The sequence below is a fragment of the Cydia pomonella genome, chromosome 13 (assembly GCF_033807575.1).
Source record: "Cydia pomonella isolate Wapato2018A chromosome 13, ilCydPomo1, whole genome shotgun sequence".
Lineage (NCBI taxonomy): Eukaryota > Metazoa > Arthropoda > Insecta > Lepidoptera > Tortricidae > Cydia > Cydia pomonella.
This window is the reverse complement of record NC_084715.1, coordinates 3,179,897-3,201,983: the sequence shown is the minus strand read 5'-3', so window position 1 is coordinate 3,201,983 and position 22,087 is coordinate 3,179,897. Positions and strand designations below refer to the sequence as shown.

The 22,087-nt window shown below is 37.2% G+C and overlaps 1 protein-coding gene across 3 annotated transcripts; it reads right to left on the bottom strand.

Moving 5' to 3' along the window:
• Positions 1–1,800: 1,800 nt before the first annotated feature.
• LOC133523984 (alpha-amylase 4N-like) lies at positions 1,801–20,204 on the bottom strand. 3 transcript variants are annotated; one of them, XM_061859738.1, is made up of 12 exons: positions 20,140–20,204; positions 19,930–20,046; positions 17,617–17,796; positions 16,575–16,732; positions 16,089–16,260; positions 9,858–9,973; positions 7,650–7,839; positions 5,750–5,923; positions 4,838–4,969; positions 4,323–4,523; positions 3,312–3,473; positions 1,801–1,910 (listed from the first exon to the last, which is right to left on the bottom strand). In XM_061859738.1, exons 3-12 carry the CDS (start codon positions 17,791–17,793, stop codon positions 1,890–1,892), a joined length of 1,503 nt encoding a protein of 500 aa, XP_061715722.1. In that variant the 5' UTR covers positions 17,794–17,796; positions 19,930–20,046; positions 20,140–20,204; the 3' UTR covers positions 1,801–1,889. The 3 variants fall into 3 exon arrangements, with proteins under 3 accessions (XP_061715722.1, XP_061715721.1, XP_061715723.1); XM_061859737.1 differs by lacking the exon at positions 9,858–9,973 and adding an exon at positions 13,943–14,058 and having other exon boundaries at positions 19,930–20,187; XM_061859739.1 differs by lacking the exons at positions 9,858–9,973; positions 16,089–16,260 and having other exon boundaries at positions 19,930–20,184.
• Positions 20,205–22,087: the final 1,883 nt, after the last annotated feature.

Below are 22,087 nucleotides of genomic sequence, written 5' to 3'. Positions count from 1 at the left end.
ACCTGGATGTTACCTTATAATCTTTTATGTATCTTTGCCTATTTGACAATATCGCCAACGATTAAATCATAATAATGCCTTTAGTGAAAACAAATCATTTCAACGAATAAGATTTTTTTTATTTAAAGATAAAAGTTGCGAGTTTATTTTAAAACTTTAATTTCTGTCAGTTGGTATGTCTAAACTAAGTCACATAGTGGCAGCCTGACAGCTAAAAAAGCGTTTTTCACTAAGTTATAACCGAAACAAATTTTCACAAAAAAAAATCATTATCTCTCAAACACGATCGACGATTTTAATCTCTAAATGCGGTCAACAATACACCATTAAAATCTGTCGGGTTTAATAGGGTTGTTTCCATCTACAAATCTCAGGGCAGAATTGTATCCCAATAAATTCTTTTGGATTATAAGAACATGTTAAACAACTTTTAGGGGACCTGTAATGACCATATTTTTGTAAATATTGAATTTAAAATATCTTTTGGCACACGTCACGTGACCAAACTCGAAACGTCATTGAAGATTCTGATGACGTCACAACTCTCGGATTGACACTGTTGACACTTAGGCGATAAACAACAAATGACAAATGTCAGTTGACAGTTCGTATCTTCTACGTGTGTATGTAGTTATGTGTCAAACCGTAAACTGTGACGTCACACAATATTCAAAGAGCGTTTTGGGCGCGAAAGCATCTGTCAAAATATATTTTGTTAATTTAACATATTTAAAGCCGTTTTTAGTATAAAAGTTGAATTTTAGGGCAACTTTTAGTTAATATAGAACGTAATACAAGCGTTTCAAAAAATTGGAAACAACCCTATTGGCCCACGGTGTAATTGCTATATAATATTATTACTTAACAACGGGCGCGACACAGCCCTACCGCAGCCCTAGGCCCAGAACCCCTACATTAACCAATGTATTGCTGTCTCTCTTTGTTTTTCTCTTTTTGGTTTATAAACTCATTGTAATTTGCTGTTTGTAATAAAGTAGGTATGTAGTCTTTATCATTAAAAAAGCTTTAATGTATCTGTTACGACATAGGATTATTCTTCTATGTATTCAATTAAAAATCAAAGATATATTTGCATTCTCGCGGTTTCATAAGTTATAGTTACTACGTTTTACAATCAAAAGACATGTAAAGATTGTTTACTAATTTATTTTTATTATATTACCTACTTCGTTTTTTTGCAATGGTCCAATATTATAATAAAATATCTGGGAGACCGAGCTTTGCTCGGTAAACATATAATAACTCAAAAATGCACGTTTTACCAGAGATAAGACCTAGCTACATCGATTTTTCGCCTCCGAAAACCCCCTTATAGCAAATTTCATCGAAAGCGTTAAAGCCGTTTCAGAGATCCCCGAAATATATAAATATACAATTGCTCGTTAAAAGATAAAAGATTATCTTAGGTAATTATCAGAGAGAAATTTATTGATGTTAATATTATTCCATAATATTATAGAATTATTATACAGATCAAATTAAACCGAGAATTTCACAAGAATGTCGTCACATTTTTTTTTAATAAAAAATACTACTCTGGAATGTTTCTAGAATAAAATATAGATGTCAAATAAATCAAACAAAAGAAGTACATAATTGGAATATCCATTTCACCATCATTAATCAAATAAAATTAATCATTACGAATCACAATTAATCCCACGTCGTTTTATCATTCATGTAGTCTTGTGTGGTATAATAAGCTTTAGGTAGGTAGTACCTATCTGTCTTATCTGTACCTGTCTGTCTTATCTGTTATTGTATAATTAAACAAAATAATAAGGCTTACAAATGTGTTTTATTGGTATATTATTACACAAATTCGGCTGTAGATATAGTTTCACTTTAGGTACGATGTTTAATTACAATCAACGCGACAGCAACTTGGACTGAAACAGAAAATGTATAAGTTTTTGGCTAAATTTTAATTTTTGGTACATGCTTTTATTATTGACTATACGTTTCTTCCCACATCATCATCATTATATCAGCCTTTTATCGCCCACTGCTGAACATAGGCAACTAATACTATATTATCCAAACACAAGTTTGGGTGATTTTATGACAGACCTCCCATGGCCACCTCCTATCTCCTTCATCAGATCAGCTCCATGTCATCATAACATTGGATTGTTATCCGATTAACTAACATACTAACAGGGTAAGTTAACCCTTTTCCAGGCATAGTACGATTTATCGACCACATACGCGCCATTACAATTTCAACTTTAACATTGCGATTTAAGGTTCAAATTAGATTGCAGTTTCTGGAAATGTGACTTGTCTTCAAATAAATCGTCAAAGCTGGATTAATTGGAATATATTTGGATTTTTTGTGAAAACTTTGTAGATTGGTGGGGCCTGGAAAAGGGTTAAATAAAAGCTTGTGAAAATAGTGCTATATGATGTTCATTTTTTGCCGGTACTGATTTTCTATAGAACATTAATCCCAGACACGAGAATTCCCGATTCTCGCCATAATAAATACAAATATTGGACAAATTGACTAGGACCTGGGTACTCAGACAACGATTAATGTAGTATATAAATACTTAAATACGTAGAAAACACCCATGACTCAGGAACAAATATCTGTGCTTATCACACAAATAAATGCCCTTACCGGGATTCGAACCCAAGGATCATCGGCTTCATAGGCAGGGTCACTAGCATCACTACCCACTAGACCAAACCGGATGGTCGTCGTACTAAATATTTTCCGGGTAAAAAATAGCAATTAACACTTTCATTGCCAGGCCAAAACTCAAGTCCACCGCTGAATGCCGGCGTAAATACAAACATCTATATAAGACTCCCCCGTGGAGTCCAAACGCGCACTCGGCGAATAAACAACGCTGCACGCCAAGAACTCTGCTGGGGAGTTCATTTATTTCTATGCCGTATGCCGACGACTCCTCTAGGGAGTCCAGGGCTGTCACAAAGGACAAAATTGCCAACACCATGCATTTTTAGTTGCATAGTGAGCATAAATACATATTATATTAGGGAGGTATGTCAGATACCTACTTACTCTAAACTTTATTTACTAGGCTAGCTATTAGTATAAAGCTGCGTACGAATTTTTGTAATCCTAAAAAACGAGGTATAGTGACAACCCTGAAAAATCGTAAGCTTAGAAGAACTCGCTAGAGGAGTCGGATGGCATGGCCTTTAGTCATCTATAATTGTATAGTACGAACTCCCCTCGGGAGTCGCGTGGCATGTGAACAAAGTTTTCGAGAACTCCCTAGTGGAGTTCTTGGCAGTGAAAGTGTTAGGTAAAAACTCACCTCTTTCCCAACATGTATCGCCAAATGCATATCCTCGCCATTCGCCGCTACATATATTCGGGCGTTACCATTGTTGTCTACTGTCACCTTCTTGCCCGTACATTCGCTGCCCTGTCTCTTTCCTGTGATGACGTCACAGTATTCACCAGCAGGCAGACCAGTCTACAATCGAAAATAAGGTATTGAGAGTCACACGAACCCAGCTAATCTAGTTTAGCTTTGATCAAGTCTATACTATTATCGACGAAGGACGTCGCTTGGCACAAAAAATACAGTATGTAATGTTTTCACGTAACAAAATCAAAAGATGTCATTGCTTAAGCAAGTAAGTCAGTCATTCAAGACAAATAATATTATTATAAAGAAATTGCCATGCGGAGGAAGTGCTAAAAACAATTTAAAGCCAACGAAACTCTTTTGAAAGAAAATAAGGCTTTGACCAGCTTAACTCTAAATACTGTGCGTAAAATCGGACGGGCAAGTTATTGAACTTCTTAAACATATTTATGGATAATCCGAGTATCACAAAAAGGGAACTCCGAAACGATCGGCTATGGCTTACTTGTAACTGAGTTATAATTGGTGTAGTGTTGAGATCATTGATCTCTTTCAATAATTATACTCGTAATATTAGCGAATAGTTTTGTGTCTTCCCATGTATTATCTAAATGATTTTGCCGAAGTTTCAAGAAGAGGGGGTAATGAGAGCTATTGGACTATTAAAAGTGACGTGGCTTTTTTTAGATTGTATCCATAGAGGAACAATTTGACAGAGGCCGCGCAACTGATGACCAGCTGTAACACTGCAATGGCGGAAGGATTCAATGTGTTCATGTCACGAACGTATACCTAGGCCGATTACCTAGGTTATTACCGTTGTCCCACCAGTTCTGGACATGAGTGTCTTTGACCCCTAAAGGCTACCATGTCCATCTAGTAAGATCTGCCTCCAGCGACGCTGGCACATAAGTCTACTAAACTGTTATCTCTTCAACGATATTGACAACTTACTTGTAAAGTCTGATTCAAATCCTTTCCTTCCACATCAAAAGCGATGAATCCTCTGCCCCCCCTGCTAAAAGCGATCTGGTTGTTCCCATTATCCCACCAGTTCTGGATCTGCGTGTCTTTTACGGCGTTCCTGAAGGCTACCATCTGGTAGATCTGTCGCCAGCGGTGCTCGCATACCCAGCCGTTGCCGCAGGTATTATCCTGGATTAGAAAAAGAAAGCAGTTTGATCTTAAAGACTGTTTCACAGGTTTGTTTAAAAAGTTGGATAGTAGAGGTAGATCAACAATGGAGCAAAGCTAGTAAGTCAAAAATGGATACTTTTTTCTGTGCTCAAATAGGTTAATCCATTTGGAACCTATGATGACACAGACAGATACAGAAATAATTATGTTGAAATTATAAGATGTTTTTGTGTCGCTGATTCAAAGGGTTAGGAATCGGCGCACAAGAACAATCATAATTTTATACAGCCTATCCATAAAGGCGAATTTTATATGCATACAATTCTACTCACGCTATTGATGCTGGGAGAAAGAATGTTCTCATTGGTGTCATCAGGAGGCCCCTGGTCGCTGGAGTCGAAGAAGTAGCTACTCATTACCCGAGGTTCGCCATAAGGATGTGCCAGCATGAATGCTATTGCAGCCTGAACATAAAATACGTTTTCATTTAATAACTTTTCCAATGGCAAACAAGCGTCATTATATCCCACTACTTGTGAACACCTGCAATTTTAGGGATGTGGCATGCACGTGTCTGCTCTACTTCTTCAACCTAGCGTTTTCCCGGCCGAGTGCCAGGGTCCACTTTCCTACTCAATCTTGTCCACTTTGCCCGGTCTTCGGCATCCTCAGGTATGAGATTGTCCTCTTCCATGTCCGCTATAACAACGTCCAGCCAGAGCTTCTTTGGCATACCGCGTTATCTTTTAAAAACCTGTACACTCCTTTTTTGAGGATCCCCATATAGCCTCTAGATAAACCTCAATAGGGAGTACATTCCGCGAACGCGTACATTTATTTCCCAGCCGAAGTTTTCTTCAAGTGAATAAAATATTAGGACCTTTCAAAAAAGAGCGTTTACAGGTTTTTGTTGAAAGTAAGTTCCTCGGAAATCACAATGTCTGACTGTTTAGGTTTCAGAGCAGAAAGAATATTATTGAATATGAATGCGGACGGCGAGCATTACTGTATACTCGTATGTTCGGAAATAAGCGTTTTATATCACAGATATCGTTGTAAGTTGACGTGTTCCTCAGTTCCGAGAAATTTTAGGCTATTATTAACTAGAATTTTGAGTAACTTACCTAGGTGCTAATTATTCCTACTATGAGAACTAAAGTGTCCCAATTTTCTACTATCATCACACCTGACGATTCCTAAAAACGCCCTCCTACTGAACATCGTGGCACGTAAAGCCAACATACCTTATAAGCCCTCGATTCCTTGTACGTTAGCACATCATTGCTCCGTTGTGTGTCGTGATTGTCAATAAACACCAATGCCGTGTCACTTGGCGACAAGCCCCACTGTGGTCCCCAGGACACTAGCCATTTCAGCGGGTTCTGACCACGGAAGCAATTCTTTAATTCTGTACCTACCTGCGAAAAGTAACAAGTACATTGAGGATGTTTGACTAAGCAACATTCATCCGTACCTGGGGGCCGTTTTATACAAGTACACTAAAAAGACGAACGAACGCTTTGTATAGAAACTTCTGTATAGATACAATCCGTCATTTATATTGTTTTGGATGTAAATGTGAAACAATGTGGAATTAACAAATGGGGTAGGATACATTGAGGGGTCAAACATATTTTAGAAAACCGAACGAGACCTAGGCTCTCCAAAACATGTCGCACAAGTGACTCAAAATACGTGAGTTTAACCGTCTAAGTTTTTTTTTTATGTAATAGGCTGCAAACGAGCAGACGAGCCGCCTGATGGGAAGCAGTCATCGCCGCCCATGGACATAAGCAACATCGGAGGAGCCACTTATGCGTTGCCAACCTTTGAGAAAGTAATTAACTTACGGCCCAATTCGAAGAATGAGATACGATAACGATAAGTTCTGGTTTAGTTATTATTTAGATATCGTTTGTATGCCGATTAATTGACAGAAGCAGATCGATTTGGGCAACCAATGTCACTTTGACGTTAGAAATATCGTAGATAGATCTTATTGGGATCACAGCGGAATCGAAATAAACGTCTATTTTGACATGTCGTTTAGTTATCGATCTTTTAAAGATCTTTCCAAGATCTTAAACGTGTCTTTAATCATTCTTCGAATCGGGCCGTTAGTGTTAGCATATAGAAATAAGTAAACAGAGTGCTCACTCCATCAGCTTTCTTACCAAAACGCTTAATATTTTCGTAATCAACATCTAGCGTCAAGCCTGAATACCTAATACAGTGAAACCTCGATAAGGCGAAATCCTCGTTAACATGAAATAAGATGACATTTCCTTCCCTTCAAACCCCTAAACCTCCATAACTCGAAATATTTAACCTCTTTAAAACCAAGTAACCAACGATTCACGGTTATCCAGTACAATTTTGAGTCCCTAGAATCCTAGTTCAGGAACATGTAAACCATCACAATTGTTTTAAGTCTGTTTTATATGAATATAATATAACCATGGAATACCTACGTAATTTAAATAAATTATATTTAAATTATGTTTATGTTTATGGGTTTATATAAATCTTGTTCACGTTAGGGCTTAAGTGTGATTCACGAAGACGTGTGCTTTAACTCATGCTATTAAAGGTTAGATTTGACAAAGCGGCACGTCATCATGAATGACACGAACTATAACTCAGTAAAAAAATTGACCTCTACAACTCGAAAAAATAGAGGTATTGTTTTACCACCTCTATATCTCGAAGTCATTTATTAACAAACATCTGTAACTTGAAAATAATAACTTAACTTAACTTGTAATTTATGCGTTTGTATAATTACCTCTCTAACACAAATTTTTATGCGTTTTACCCCTGTAACTCGAAACCACTTTAAAATGGGTCCACTGATTACCGTTTCGCCGGACGATACCGGCCTGTCAGTTATTCGCGTTTGTCAGCTTATGCGAATAACTGACAGGCCGATATCGTCCAGCGAACTGGTAATTATGCCCCTTTAGACGAACAATAAGCTATAAGAACCTCCCTAAGTCGATGCCCTTTAAGATGAAACCTCGTCAGCAAAAAGGCGTTGGCGTTTCCCTTCGTGCTATCCAGGTTCTACTGTAGTTCGATTTAAATAGATTAGCATTCATATCATACAATACTAATGTCATTGAAAGGTTTCTACAAAGTACTTACTCTAAACTCAGTGACGTCGCCCAAACCCGTATACTCGTTCGGTTGAATGGCTTCATTGCCATAATATATAACTTCTTGAAAAATGTACGGTTTCGAATGACGCTCGAATCCGAAATCGGTGTTCAAATTGTGCAGTCTTTTGTATATTTCCTTTAAATCGTTGGGCCACATATGCTTCGCCGCGTCGACTCTGTAAGTAATTTTGAATCGAACAAAGGGATATTGTGCTGAATTTTGCAGGAGAATAAAATGTGTTTTATGTATGTTAAATGAAGGTGCGATAATGATTAATGATTTAGTTTTTTTTACAAAGGTATAACATATTTTATCTATATTATACATAATGGATATATACAGTGGGGTTACTATAACTAGCTTAAATCTAAAATAGGCCCATGAGGCATTGTACCAAGGATGCTGGCGGCATTTCCTCATTGTATCACAATACTGATACATTGTGCGAGAAAGCCGCCGGCTCTTCGGTCGCCAGTTACGTCACCTAGACGCTTCTCGATTTTTGCAAAAAACTTGTGTGCGCTGGGACCCCATGGACCTAGATTTACTTGGTTTTGTTATCGAAAGCATAAGTAGACGTGAAGTTTATGTAAGTAAGTTAGTTAAGATTTTTAGACAAATTCATTGATTGTATAAGTATAAGTAAAAGGTGCGTACTTATTCATAAAACATAGTAACCTACCTCTGTTAAATTTTGTCACTTTCTAACAAATACAAATATCAAAATGTCAGATAAGGACAAACCAAGGCTTTCAAGGGCTTCTTAGACGACTTAGACTTTACAAGCATTTATGAATAACGCCTTAAGAAAAATCATGACCCCGAGTTTGACGGGCGAAGAAGATGGCGTTTGTATGGCGCCAAGTTTTTTGGTAATTTAATCGTCGAATAACCATATTTGACAACCAAAGTTACATAATGCAAAAAGCCGTGCAGCGCCATCTACAGAACTATGGTCAATTGTATCAATTGTATGTGTCTCTGTTTTGCCTTAGGGTTGACTGGTATAGAATTCCATTTGGCATTAAGTCCGCCATTTGTACAGTGTTGTATATGACACCGTAAGACTGTACACCCGTTACTTTATTATCAAACAGAAGTTTTTGTGGCAAAAACGAGTGTTTGAAAAAATTAAACATCGATAAATCTATTATCGATAAGTCACTCATAGATTAATAATTAAGAGATATAAATTCTACTTGCTAATTACCGAGAAATTTCAAGAATGAAAATTAACTACAAATCTTTACATAATTTCTTTATTACATTTATTTTGTACTTAAAAATAAAAACATAAACCGTAGTATACAGTGCTAAAAGAATACAAAACGAGCAATATATTAAAGAAGATATCGAACGTGTTGTGTATTTTGCGGTAGCTATCTTCACTTCATAAAATATAGGTCTATAGGTAACGTTAAGGTAATAAATATAGAGCCTCGGTAGAGAGTACCATTTTGTACCTTTTGGCGTTGAAACCCTAGGTCAATGGGGTCCCAGCGCGCACAAGTTTTTTGGAGAAATCGCGAAACGTCTGGTTGACGTAACTGGTGACCGAAGAGCTGGCGGCTTCCTCGCACAACGTATCAGTATTGCGATACAACGAGGAAATGCCGCCAGCATCCTTGGTACAATGCCTCAAGGGCCTATTTTAGATATAAGCTAGTTATAGTAATCATCTGTATATATCCATTATGTATTTTGTTATTGTCAATAAAATAATTAAAAAAAAAAAAGGTAACATCGATAACAGACATGTCGATATTTCATTTTGTCAAACACTTTATTTTGTCACAAAAACTTCTATGTCTGTTTATATTCTAACGTAGGTTAGGTTAGGTTAGTTTGTAATCTAACTCATTTTGTGCAATAAAGTTTAAATAAATAAAAAACTCAATCTACTGAAATTAATAAATTTGTCTTACACTTTATACATCTACAACAGCGGCGGATCGTTCAAAGAACTCGATTCGCACCGGCTTGTCTAATTTTAGCCCATTAAGTACTTTCACGATCGGTTTATGGAGAAAAGGAAAGCAAAATTAGCTCCGGGTTTCCTACGAATATTTGTGAACCACCGCCACTGATCTACAATGAACTTTTGTTCAAATGTAGAACAATTACTTTATTTTGTTTTAACAGAAGAAACCATGCAATAAAATATGAGAAATATACAACATGATAAACACCAACCTGAATCCCGCCACACCAAGAGAAATGAGCTGATTGAGAAACGAAGATAGTTTGTCAACAACGTAAGGCAGCGCGTGGTTCAGATCTTTTAAGCCGACTAGATTACAAGATCTCACCTAGAAAGTTTAGATAGGATAGTAAAATAAAGATTTGAAGAAGAATCTGACAGCTTTATCAGATAACTACATACATACATACATATAATCACGCCTATTTCCCGAAGGGGTAGGCAAAGACCACGGATTTCCACTTGCTACGATCCTGACATACCTCTTTCGCTTCCTTCACTTTCATGACATTCCTCATACACGCTTTCGGTTTAGGGTGCTCTTGACCTGGCCTATCTTCAGGATTTCCCCGATTTGATCAGTGAAAGTCCGTCGAGGTCTACCCCTTCCAGCTCCCTCTTCTACTTCTCCCTTATACACTCTCTTTGTTAACCTTCTTTCTTCTTTCTTTAGATAACTATTCTTTAGAGAAATGTAATTAGTAGAGATGCCCCGGCCTTTCTCCGACCGTCGCGATTCACCGAATATCCGCGTGTTATGCGGACATTTTGACTCACATTAACTATGAAAATTGTTAGACAAGCATAACGTAACTAAGGTTTCAGTTTTGTTGCTCATAATCAGTAAATGTGGTTAGAGTCAATCAAATCAGACCCATAATAAAAATATTTTTTTTGTAATTCACAAATGTTTAGAGAACGGGTATTCGTTTTTAACAACTTTCCAAGAATAGGTACGTATTACTAAGCATAGGGGTTTTCGGTTATTTTTATTGTGTATTTTTCATTTTAGGCAGATGAAGTTATTCGCTATTAGGCCGAATAGTAGCCGACATTCGACCGAATACCGAATATATCGCACTATATTTTAGTCAATTGTAGTATATACTATACAAAAACAATATAGTACGAGAAATACTATATTTTCATCACTAAAGGAAGGGGTATACACATTCACCGATATCGCATCACATGCGACTTAGATTTTAAACGCCGCAATTGCCTCAAATCGGTGTCTTATTTTTTTTCCAGTAAACGTAGAATAAATGTGGCAACTAGCAATACTGAATAGTCGCCGAAAATTCCATACAAACGCCGAATAGTTGCCGAATTATGTACTCGTATCAGTGATAACTTGATAAGGCTCGGTGCATGGATGGAACTAAGATATACCTAGGTGTCGTAAGTTATTAAATCTGCCTAACGATTGTGGGACAGAGATATCATAATTTGACAACTGCCAGCTGTAGTTTTAGTATTCTTTCAAATTTACCAGGGACCTTCACTTGACGCTAGAGGCATAGCCAACATGAAACATGTACATCGAAAAGAAATGTATCGGGATAACAGACGCTACGTGAAGACATGTTTGTGACGTAAGACCGCGCGACTTGCAATCCGGGGGTCGCGGGGTGAAACCCCGGCACGTACCAATGAGTTTTTCGGAACTTATGTACGAAATATCATTTGATATTACCATTCGCTTTTCGGTGAATGAAAACATCGTGAGGAAACCGGACTATCCCAATAAGCCCTAGTTTACCCTCTGGGTTGAAAGGTCAGATGGCAGTCGCTTTCGTAAGAACTAGTGCCTACGCCAATTCTCGGGATTAGTTGCCAAGCGGATCCCAGGCTATCATGAACTGTGGAAAAATGAGGACAACGCCAGGAAGAATAAGAGATTAGCGTGTTATATCAATGTTTGTCATATTGTCCTATTAGTGTAGGTATTGTCGTTAATATTTGTAGCTGGCCCCCAACGGCTTATCCTTTGTCTATTGTTAACTAAAACGGCGCGTGCCACTACCTGCAAAAAAAGGGCCGGGTTACTTTAACCGGTTATTTAATTACAACTCCTATGGTAGTTGAAATAAGATTCAAAATGAACAAACGGAAAAATAATTTGCGATTTCTTGTGTGGTCTCCATACGGTTACTGAGTGCCGGCGAGTCGAACGCTACCGAACCAGTCTAAAATGTGTCCTCGATATGCGTAACAAAGGCGCATTATCGGAAAGCACACCTACACTGGTTTTTTGAGCGTTGGACTAGCCCGCGCTCAGGTGCCAATTAGAATTATACCGACCGTTTTTTTTTGGTAGTGGCACCCGCGGTTTTAGTTAACAATAGACAAAAGATCAGCCGCTTCTACAGGTCATATATATTACTTACAGTGGATTTATTAAATATATTAACAGTAGGTGTGCTGAGTGCGGCAAAAGAAGAAAACAGTGCAGCAACTTATGATGAATTAGACCAAAGCATTTTATTTTTAATAACATTAGCACAACACATGATATTTCACACCAAAACACCAAACAAACTGAATGTCTATTCGATTCACTCGGATCACAGATCGTGACTTAGTCGTCAATGATAAAATGCGTCAGTTCACTCTTAATAGCGCCGACTTTGATACAACAAAGTGGGGGGTTAAATAAACGTCATATTTTCATGATATTTAACGTAGGTATTGATGTGCCCTCGGAAACATGGCATAATTACGAAATTTCCACATTTCTTCTCATGTTTTTGTATCGAAATTTTCCATCTCCAACATGAAAGTTTTCTTTGTTTCCTGCATGGAGAAATAAGCATAAAGTGCTCACTCCATATATCAGTTTCCTTACCAAAACTCTTATTATGTTCGTAGCCAACATCTAGCGACGACTAGCGGATTTCTCAGTACTAATAGATGTCGCGACGAACGAAATGTCAATGCTCAACAATTTTCAGCTTATAACCGGACTAACCGGAATTTAAGAGAGGTATGGGCATTGTGAATATCATCTCGCTTTGTGTGGTAGGGCACAGCACAGCGGATATCATTCCAGATCTAGAGCGGAGCCCAACTGGGGAAGTACCTCCACCTTACAGAAAACCGCAGCCAAATAACACTAGACCCTACTCATAGTGTTGTGTTCCTGCCGGTGAGTAAGGTTGCCAGAGCTCAACGAGGGGGGGGATGCTAGGGTCGGCAACGCGCATGTGACTCCTCTGGAGTTAGGCTAGGAAGACTGTTTACCATCAGGCGGGCCGTATGCTTGCTTGCCACCGACGTAGTATTCAAAAAAAACTATTTTCAACTCAATGAGTTGTAAATTGTTGAGAAATACCCTTTTCGCCAATCGCGACACCTAATGTCAAGTAGCGGTACTTATAAATCCGCTACTAGACGCTAGATGTCGACTACGAAAAAAATAAGCGTTTTGATAACAAAGGTGATGTATTGAATCAGCACTATGCTTACTTATTTCTCTACGGTTTCCTGGAATTTCCGAGAACTTTTTAAACTTTTGGGAAACTATCCGCAACTTGCACATCTGTCATTTATTATGAGATTCCCACACTTTGTCATTCAATACAAATGGTTAGCAGAGTTTGTTTGATCTAACTCTAATGTAGTTGTCACGTGTAAAGCAAATCACACATTAACACAAAAACCAGCAAACTGCAGTGGCAGTGTATGCTTTAACATCATGTTTAACGAATAAATAATTTGAAATTGAATTTGGAACATCACTTTGATGAATCGACTAGGCTATGGAAGGTGGAGGTAAGGAATACAATCTCATTAGGCAGAACTGTTGCAAGTGTCCAGCTGTCAGCTATAAATAATAGTTCCAAATCTCTCCAGAGTAGCGTTAGAGGTAAAACCCCCCAACTATAGTCCAAAGCTCCCAACTATGGTCCACAAATAAACTCAATTTTTCTCGATCAGGTGTGTATTTTACTATATTTTTGTAGTTCTAAGGCAAAGTATGTTTATAAATGGAAGGTAAAACTAGGAGTAAACCAAAAGGAACATTGGTATAGATACTTAATTTCCTTTCGAACTTGTGGACCATAGTTGCAGTATTGGACTATAGTTGTGTAGTTTTACGGTAGCTAAAAACCTAGGCGTTACTGACGGAGCAAAGTGCGCTTGTCTATGATTTGATTTTTTTTTTCAAATATTCTAGGCATTGTAGCGCCTATTTAAGGTTTTTTTTTTTAATTAAGGACACTTTTTGGTACATGGAGATTGTTATCCCTAATCTCCATCTTCCATAGAATAGGCTATTTATTGCTAGTGCTACCTTAAACCGGCGACTCCGTAGTGGATAAGTCGGTTAAAGAACCGTGTAATCTTTCTCCGAACGTACGGAATTGTCTGGTTCAGGTCTTTGAGCCCTACCAGTTGGCAATTGCGAACCTGTAGGTATGTGTATAAAATATTATACATACGGCCCGATTCGAACTATAAGATACGTCAAATATTTGCTAAAGATACGATTACAAGTATTATATATATATATATATTACCTATTAGTTTGTATACTGGCCTGTTAGTATTAGACTTAGTATTTAATTTTGGAACATTTTCTTTTCACACTGCACCCACCTTAGCAAATTTCTGTTTGGCCCAGTGGTTGACTGGTAGAGAATGCCTCAAGGCATTAAGTCCGCCTATTGTACGTTATACTTGTATTTGTCCAATAAAGTTTAAAATAATAATAATTATTATTATGGAAGGTGGAGTGGAGGTAAGGAATGGAATCTCCATGTTGTACCAAAATGCGGCCAAGTGCGAGTCGGACTCGCCCATGAAGGGTTTCGTACCATTTATGACGTATTAAAACAAACTACTTACTAGAAGTTTGCATGGTAATGTATATCATATATATTTTTTTGATTTTTCAGTCTGTTATTTTAGAAGTTACAAGGGGGGACACATTTTTTTTCACTTTGGAAGTGTCTCTCGCGCAAACTATTCAGTTTAGAAAAAAATGATATTAGAAACCTAAATATCATTTTTAAAGACCTATCCATAGATACCCCACACGTATGGGTTTGTAGAAAAAACATTTTTTGAGTTTCAGTTCTAAGTATGGGGAACCCCCAAAATTTATTGTTTTTTTTTTCTATTTTTGTGTAAAAATCTTAATGCGGTTCATAGAATACATCTACTTACCAAGTTTGAACAGTATAGGTCTTATAGTTTCGGAAAAAAGTGGCTGTGACATAATCGGACAGACAGACAGACATGACGAATCTATAAGGGTTCCGTTTTTTGCCATTTGGCTACGGAACCCTAAAAAGTGTCATCAAAAAACCTTAAATAGGTGGCGCTACAATACCTAGAATACTAGAAATAAATCAAATCATAGACAGCGCACTTCACTCCATCAATAACGCCTAGGTTCTTAGCTACTCTAGCGCTACTCTGCAGAGATTTGGAACTATTATTTATAGCTGACAGCTGGACACTTTTGCAACAGTTCTACCATAAGAGATTTCACTCCTTTTAATTCCACACTCCATAGATACGATATGGATTAAATATGTCAGTGTGAAAAGTGATGTTTCTTCAAACAAAATACGTCACTTTTGAGTAACATATCCAATCCATATCGTATCATTAGGAAATTTTTGACGTATCTTAAAGTTCGAATCGGGCTGTTAGTTTTATTATAGCCTCCTGAATCCCAGAGGCCTTTATAAAGGACACAGTTCAAACATTATTTTTAACAATCACTAAACAAGACATGGTTCCAAATTCAAAAACAAAACAACGCTTCTGGGATCCAGGAGGATAGAGCACAAATGAAACCTTCTTTCACATCACCCATTCGAAAAAGGGCTTTTTCTTCCCTGCTATGAAGGATCAAAGTGGCACTTTTCGTCTCTGCTAGGAGAGATTAAAGCGACTGTTTTCTGTTCTAGGACACGATTTTATATCTTTTTTGCTTACCTTTTTTTTGTTTAAATAATATTTAAGAAGGTTATCATTTCCTCATAGGTGATGTGAAAAGCAGTTTGTGTCACATGGTAGCGAAATTATTTCCTCCTTATTAACACACTGAATCCTCGCTATATATACATTCGGGACTCAACTGTAGAACCCCTCGCTTCGTTCAGGATTCAATGTGGCGTACATTAAATATGTCATTTTGCCCCCTTGTGACACAATGTAATGTAATGTGTCAATTCTACCAGCTAACATAAGGAAACAACTCAAAATTTGCATCTAATTACTTTGCCCCTCATGTGGATAAAATGCAACTTTGTCATTCGTTTTTGAACAATCAAGATGGCCTTCATCAGTTGATGTGTTGAAAAATTACATGAACATGTTCAAACTAAAGAAAGTATGGTACTTACAAATTTAAATAAAATGCCTCAACTAGCCTATATTAAAAATGGAACTACCTCACGTTCTTATTCTACGAAGTACCGACTCACCTGAGAAGCATCATTATAATTCTCAATAGAACAGTACGGGTAATGGAAATGCTCCCTACTGTACGGTACAGCGGGGTATGAGTAATTCTTGAAGTCCGCCGTGCTACCCGCTGTGCCCACGTTGTTTCGATTGTCGCCAGTCATATGGTTTACTACCACATCAGCGTAAATTCTGTGGGAATTATAGATAACGTTAAATGTTGTAATATTCCTTGGTTTTTAACCCTTTGACTGCCCAAGACGTCAACCGACGCGTGGCCACCCAAATATCTTTGTGCCTTTCGTCATAGAGAAATAAGTCATAGTGTTCACTCCATACACCAGTATTCTTACCAAAACGCATATTATTTTGGTAGCGCCATCTAGCGTCAAGTAGCAGTATAGTGCTACTTAACAATAGATACTAACAAGAGAACTTCATTATATCCTGGATTCTAACGGTAATCGAAAACTCGTAAAATTTTGGTAGAAAATCATGCAGCTAACCTAACTCCCACTTTGTTGCATCTGCGCGTCATGTTGAGGAAATCCTCGACGTTACCGGAGCGAGTCGTCAGCTTATATGACATGACTTGGTAGCGTTCGTACCATGTCCTCTTGCCGTTGTCTAGATGTATGATCAGGTTTTCGGACGGTGGAGATATCTGGAAGTTCATAATTATTAAATATGACTTTTCATAATCATCGCTGATTGAATAACGTTATTATTAAATAGCTATATGGTTTGAATAAAATTTAAAACACAAGCGATATATTATATAAAGTTATTATATACATTTACAGTACATATGGTGCTACTTTATCGCACTAGTGCGAAAATTAGTATATTACGTTACTGTGTGGAACATTTAAAGGGCCATAATGTACTGTAAAACGTTGTACGATACATGTGCGAATAGGTAATTCGCAACTCGTGTCGATTTAAAAAAACCTTCCCTCGAACGTGTTTTAATTTATCGCCACTCGTTTCGAATTTCCTATTTTTCGCACTTGTATCGTAATGTACTATTTTCGTATACCGTTTAAGTTTAAGGGGCAGTTAAAGAAGCTGTGGCTATCGGACCAGATTGAATTAACTTGTTTGTAACTATATTACTGTGTTATATATTAGGTATTCTATATATTTGTTATACTTACTATTATTTCTATTTTTATTATATTTTATTTATTTTGGCCCATTTTTATAATTTTATTGACTTTCCTCTAGCCTATGATACTCAGTGTCTACTGTTCTTCATCAATTCTCATCTACTCAAAGGTTAACTGGAAGCAATACTTAAAGGGATAAGTTCGCCTTTGCACTGCCTATCCTGTGCCAAATTTATGTCCTGTGCAATATTTTCTGCTCAGCCATTCCTCGCTCATTAGGTACCTACCCTTCCGAAACCCGGCTTCAGACTCAAAACCAGACTAGTTAATAAACGTGTGTTCCCTTCTTACCAGAATAATCAGCTTAAAGAAGACCACCAATAAGGAGCTGTAGATAAGGATACTAACCATCAAAACTATTAAATAGAAAGGTACGTACCTGAACACCTCCAAACCCCTTCGGAGCAAGGAACCGCTCGCACTCGTCGGCAATATCTTTGTACTTCCATTCAAACAGATGCACTATAGTTGAACGGTCAGGAAGCTGGTTCGTTCTGCTGTGGTGATCACACACCACTGCCCCGAGAAGGGACAACAATATAAGTCGGATGTACATCTCCTGCAATAAAACAGGTGTGACTAAGAAAACGAAACGTCGAATACACCAATGTAGCCAAGGTACTCCCAACAGTACTCTAGACGAATAGTCAGAGACAAAGTCATTAAAAAAGTTTGTATCTTTGTAAAGACTCATATGGAGTATTTTAAGTTGCGCTCAGAGATTTTTAAAGGAAACCAAAGAGCTCAATATAGGACCCTTCTGTATCAGCCTCCCTGCCGTGCGGATATATATAAACGGAATGCCTACAATACTTGCATAGAAATTTTTAATAAACTACCTGATAGTATCAAGCTCTTGCACGATTTAGAATTTAAGAATGTATTGACTAAGTGGCTTCAAGAAAATTGTTTTTATTCAGTGAAGGAATATATGAATATGTCATATTAGCATATAGGGATTAGAATAAGTAGATTATAAGTATATTTTAATATTTGCATGCTGTTTCGGCTGAATACTGTGACAATATTTAATGTAACACCTTGTACCTACGTATTCTTTCAAATAAACGCTTCTATTCTATGCTATTCTATTCTAACGTCACAGATTGGATACCATGGTCAAAGTTGCACTAGATTATCTAAGTCAATGTAACCGCTATTTATTTGTTGCATGAAACCCTAAATCATTCCCTCAAATGGGAATACACCTAAAAAAACCGACCAAGTGTGGTGGGACTCGCCGTTCCGTACCTTTATCTATAAAAACGGTAAAAAAACATGTCTGTTGTATGGGAGCCCTCTTAAATATTTATTTTATTCTGCTTTATTTTTGTATTTGTTGTTATAGCGACAACATCACGGTTCATGAGATACAGCCTGGTGATAAACGGACAGACAGACAGACGGACAGCGGAGTCTTAGTAATAGGGTCCCGTTTTACCTTTTGGATACGGGAACCTTTAGCAATTCGATAAGGGGCTAGAAACTTTCATTTATTTTAAAGATAGATAGCATTCACTTTCTAACAGTCGTTATCTTATAGGAAACTCGTACGTTTTCAGCGGAGCGAGCCAAGTCGGTCACAATGGTTATTTCTAATCGATTGCTGATGACTCATTGAACTCAATGTCTATTAGATTTATTCGATGATATTAAATCGATTGTTATTAGTGCCCAATATCTGCCGATGCCGAGCTTTACCCAGCCGGTAACAGATCTTTTGAATGCCTAAAGGTGTCGTTACTAGTCGTGCCCACAGCGCCAAGGACGCATATAGGTGTTATGTCGAACGCTGTCAAAGTAACCTTCACACTTTCGAGTAAGGTTTGCGCTCCCTTGCGCCCGGGAGCTCGGCGTTTGAGTGATGTTTGTGTTTATGACATGAAGCGTTCAAAGGGTTAATAAATATTTGGGGACTGTGACACAAATCGACCTAGCCCCGAACTAAGCAAAGCTTGTATTATGGGTACGGGGCGACGATATACACACTTATGTAGATATATACATAGATACATAGAAATTACAATCCATGACTCGGGAACAATAAACACACAAATAAATGCTCTGACCGGGATTCGAACCCTGGACTTCCTGCTTCATGGGCAGGGTCACTACCTACCGAATTGGCTTGGAGACCGTTTATCTTACTACGTATTTACAACATTTTACAGTAAGTATTTAAATATTGGCGTTTCTTGGTCCAGACTACCAAATTGATTACCTAATTTTATTTGAGTAAATTGTAAAATCTTTATAGGACAAATGATTTCATCTTAATGTACCTATATGATTCCATTGTGTTATCCAAATATTTGTCGATTTCAATTTAAGTTACCTATACTTACCTACAATGTGTATTGACATAAATTTGATTTGTGCGAAATAAAAACTTGAATACAATTTATGTAGGTGATTTTCGTAACGCAACGGAATCAATTAAATGTAAAAATGAAAATAATTTGATATGTAAATGAAAATGGCCCAATTAAGACGAATTAATAAAGACCTTAACTACCTACATAGGTACCTATGTATATCTTTTATTTCACTCGACCATTTGCTTAAAATTAGCTAACATATATTATAGTGTACCTAATATCGTTCCAGACTTTAACAAATGAAATAGTACCTACCTAAAACATGAGCTGGATGAAATTCGTAAGCCATAATACAATATTAGTAAACCACTTACCTTCAAGATCCGTCAAGTGCTCCCACAAATCAAGTCACAAAATAATTTATATGATATAAGTTTGTTTACGCACGTGCGCCTTACTACCGGTTTTCATTTACAACGCTCAATGTACAACTGTAAACAATACAAGTCGATCTAGTTCAAATGCAAAACTACTATTTCAATCGTCACTGTTTATTACATCGAATAGAATACATTGTTACTTACAATGTTATATAGTTATTGAAGAATTATTCACAACCGCTCTCAACATGCGATGTTGACAACTAAGTAGGTACTCGTACATAACATTATAAATAAGTGATTGTGTGAGGGTCAGATGGTTTATCTCTAACTTATCTTCATTTGGACGCGGTCGAAGAAACAGTTTTGTTCGCAGGTTAAGAGGTTGCTAAATAAGTTTAAGTATCTATCTCTCAGCCCAACTACATATCGTTCTTAAAATGGCTGAAACACAGCACCTCGATGAACATTTTATTCGTAAGAAATAACGGAATACGGCAGGTCTAACGATTGACAGAATTTCATTGCGACGAATAAAATTGGTAATTGCCTAATCTAACATTGTTAAATTAGGTACCAAAATACATAGGTAGGTCACTACACTTACCAAAGTGCCTTAACGGTCTAAAAAGCACTTACGTAGGAATATATACCTCGTAAATCTCGCTAAGTCTGTACAAAATGGCTAAGCCAAAACAATGTAGGCGTTAAGTATAGATAAATCTCCACCTCAGTAATTTTTGAGGTACCTAAAGGATTAATTTTACTAAGGTAAATTCTAAGGTTTTTAGAGAGTTCTCTTAATCTTCTTATCTCTGCTCCCGAAATAGGGGGAAATGGGGGACCTTGATACGGTATTTTTATTTTGCCTACAATGACAGGTGACCGACTATATCTAATTGATCCTGTATCTATGGATAAGATATTGCGTGATAGTACGGAACACTTAGAGCGCGAGTCCGACTCGCACTTAACCGGTTTTAAGAGGGAAGTATACCACGTGTACATTTTTAAGGTTCCGTAGCCAAATGGCAAAAAACTGAACCCTTATAGATTCGTCATATCCGTCTGTCTGTCCGATTATTTAGTATGGTATTGACACAATGAAACACTAGGTTTATAGATTTTCCTTTTTTTTTTCAAAATTTGCAACAGAAAACAAAATGTTTTTTTCAAAAAAGCGAAACCTATAAATAAACCTAGAATAAATAATGCTGAAGCGATCGACATCATATTCAAAGTGATTTGTTAAGATTAAGTTGGTGGAAAACGTTTTGTCCCGACATGGAATTTCAAAGAATTACCATTCCGAGTATTTCGTTAAATTTGAAAAGCTATTCTTCCCTCTTAATTAGAACTTAAGGGAGGCAGGATGTCAAAAGAAAGTCACATAAATAAAGCAGATATTTATTGTAAATCGAAGTAAAATTCAACTACTTATACCTACACTTATTAACCTCAGTGTAAATAAGTCACTATTGACAAAACAAAAACAGTAAATGACGGTATCTTAAAGGCGTGTTTCCTTTTTGCTATTTATTAGTTGTTAAAATTTTCTGTGCGGTTAAAATTAAATTGTATGCATTTTTTTAAATAATACCGACAATGCCATTAAGCTTAGCACAGGAACGCCCGCGAGATAAACTACTAGTCTTTTTCTAACTGTATTAATCAGAGGGGGACGGGTAGTCCGTCTCGCGGGCTATATAGGGAGCGTGCATGAACTGTAGGAGGCAGCACAGGAGCCGTCAGATTTTTGGCGCGAGGCGTAAATGTGATGTTTATTGTTCCGATGTAGCCCACAAGATGGCAGAACCTACTATGCACAAGAAAACACGTGACGTGTACATGTCCATGTTTATGGTTCCAATTCAGGCCACAAGATGGCAGACCCTCCATCGCGCACGGTCCCTATAGGTATACTGTCGCAGCGCTCCTACGTCTACATGTATATGAACTACTTTGGACGAGTAGCAAAATACTTATGTAGAATTCTTTACAATATCATTTAAGGCTGTATGTACTCCATATTTTTTTTTGGTATCATTAGAAACGGTCCCATATTACCGTAACATTTTCGGTCATGTTATAAATGCGTTTTCTTATGTCATTTAGTTATACATTCTTTAAAATCTTATAAATATATGCCAAA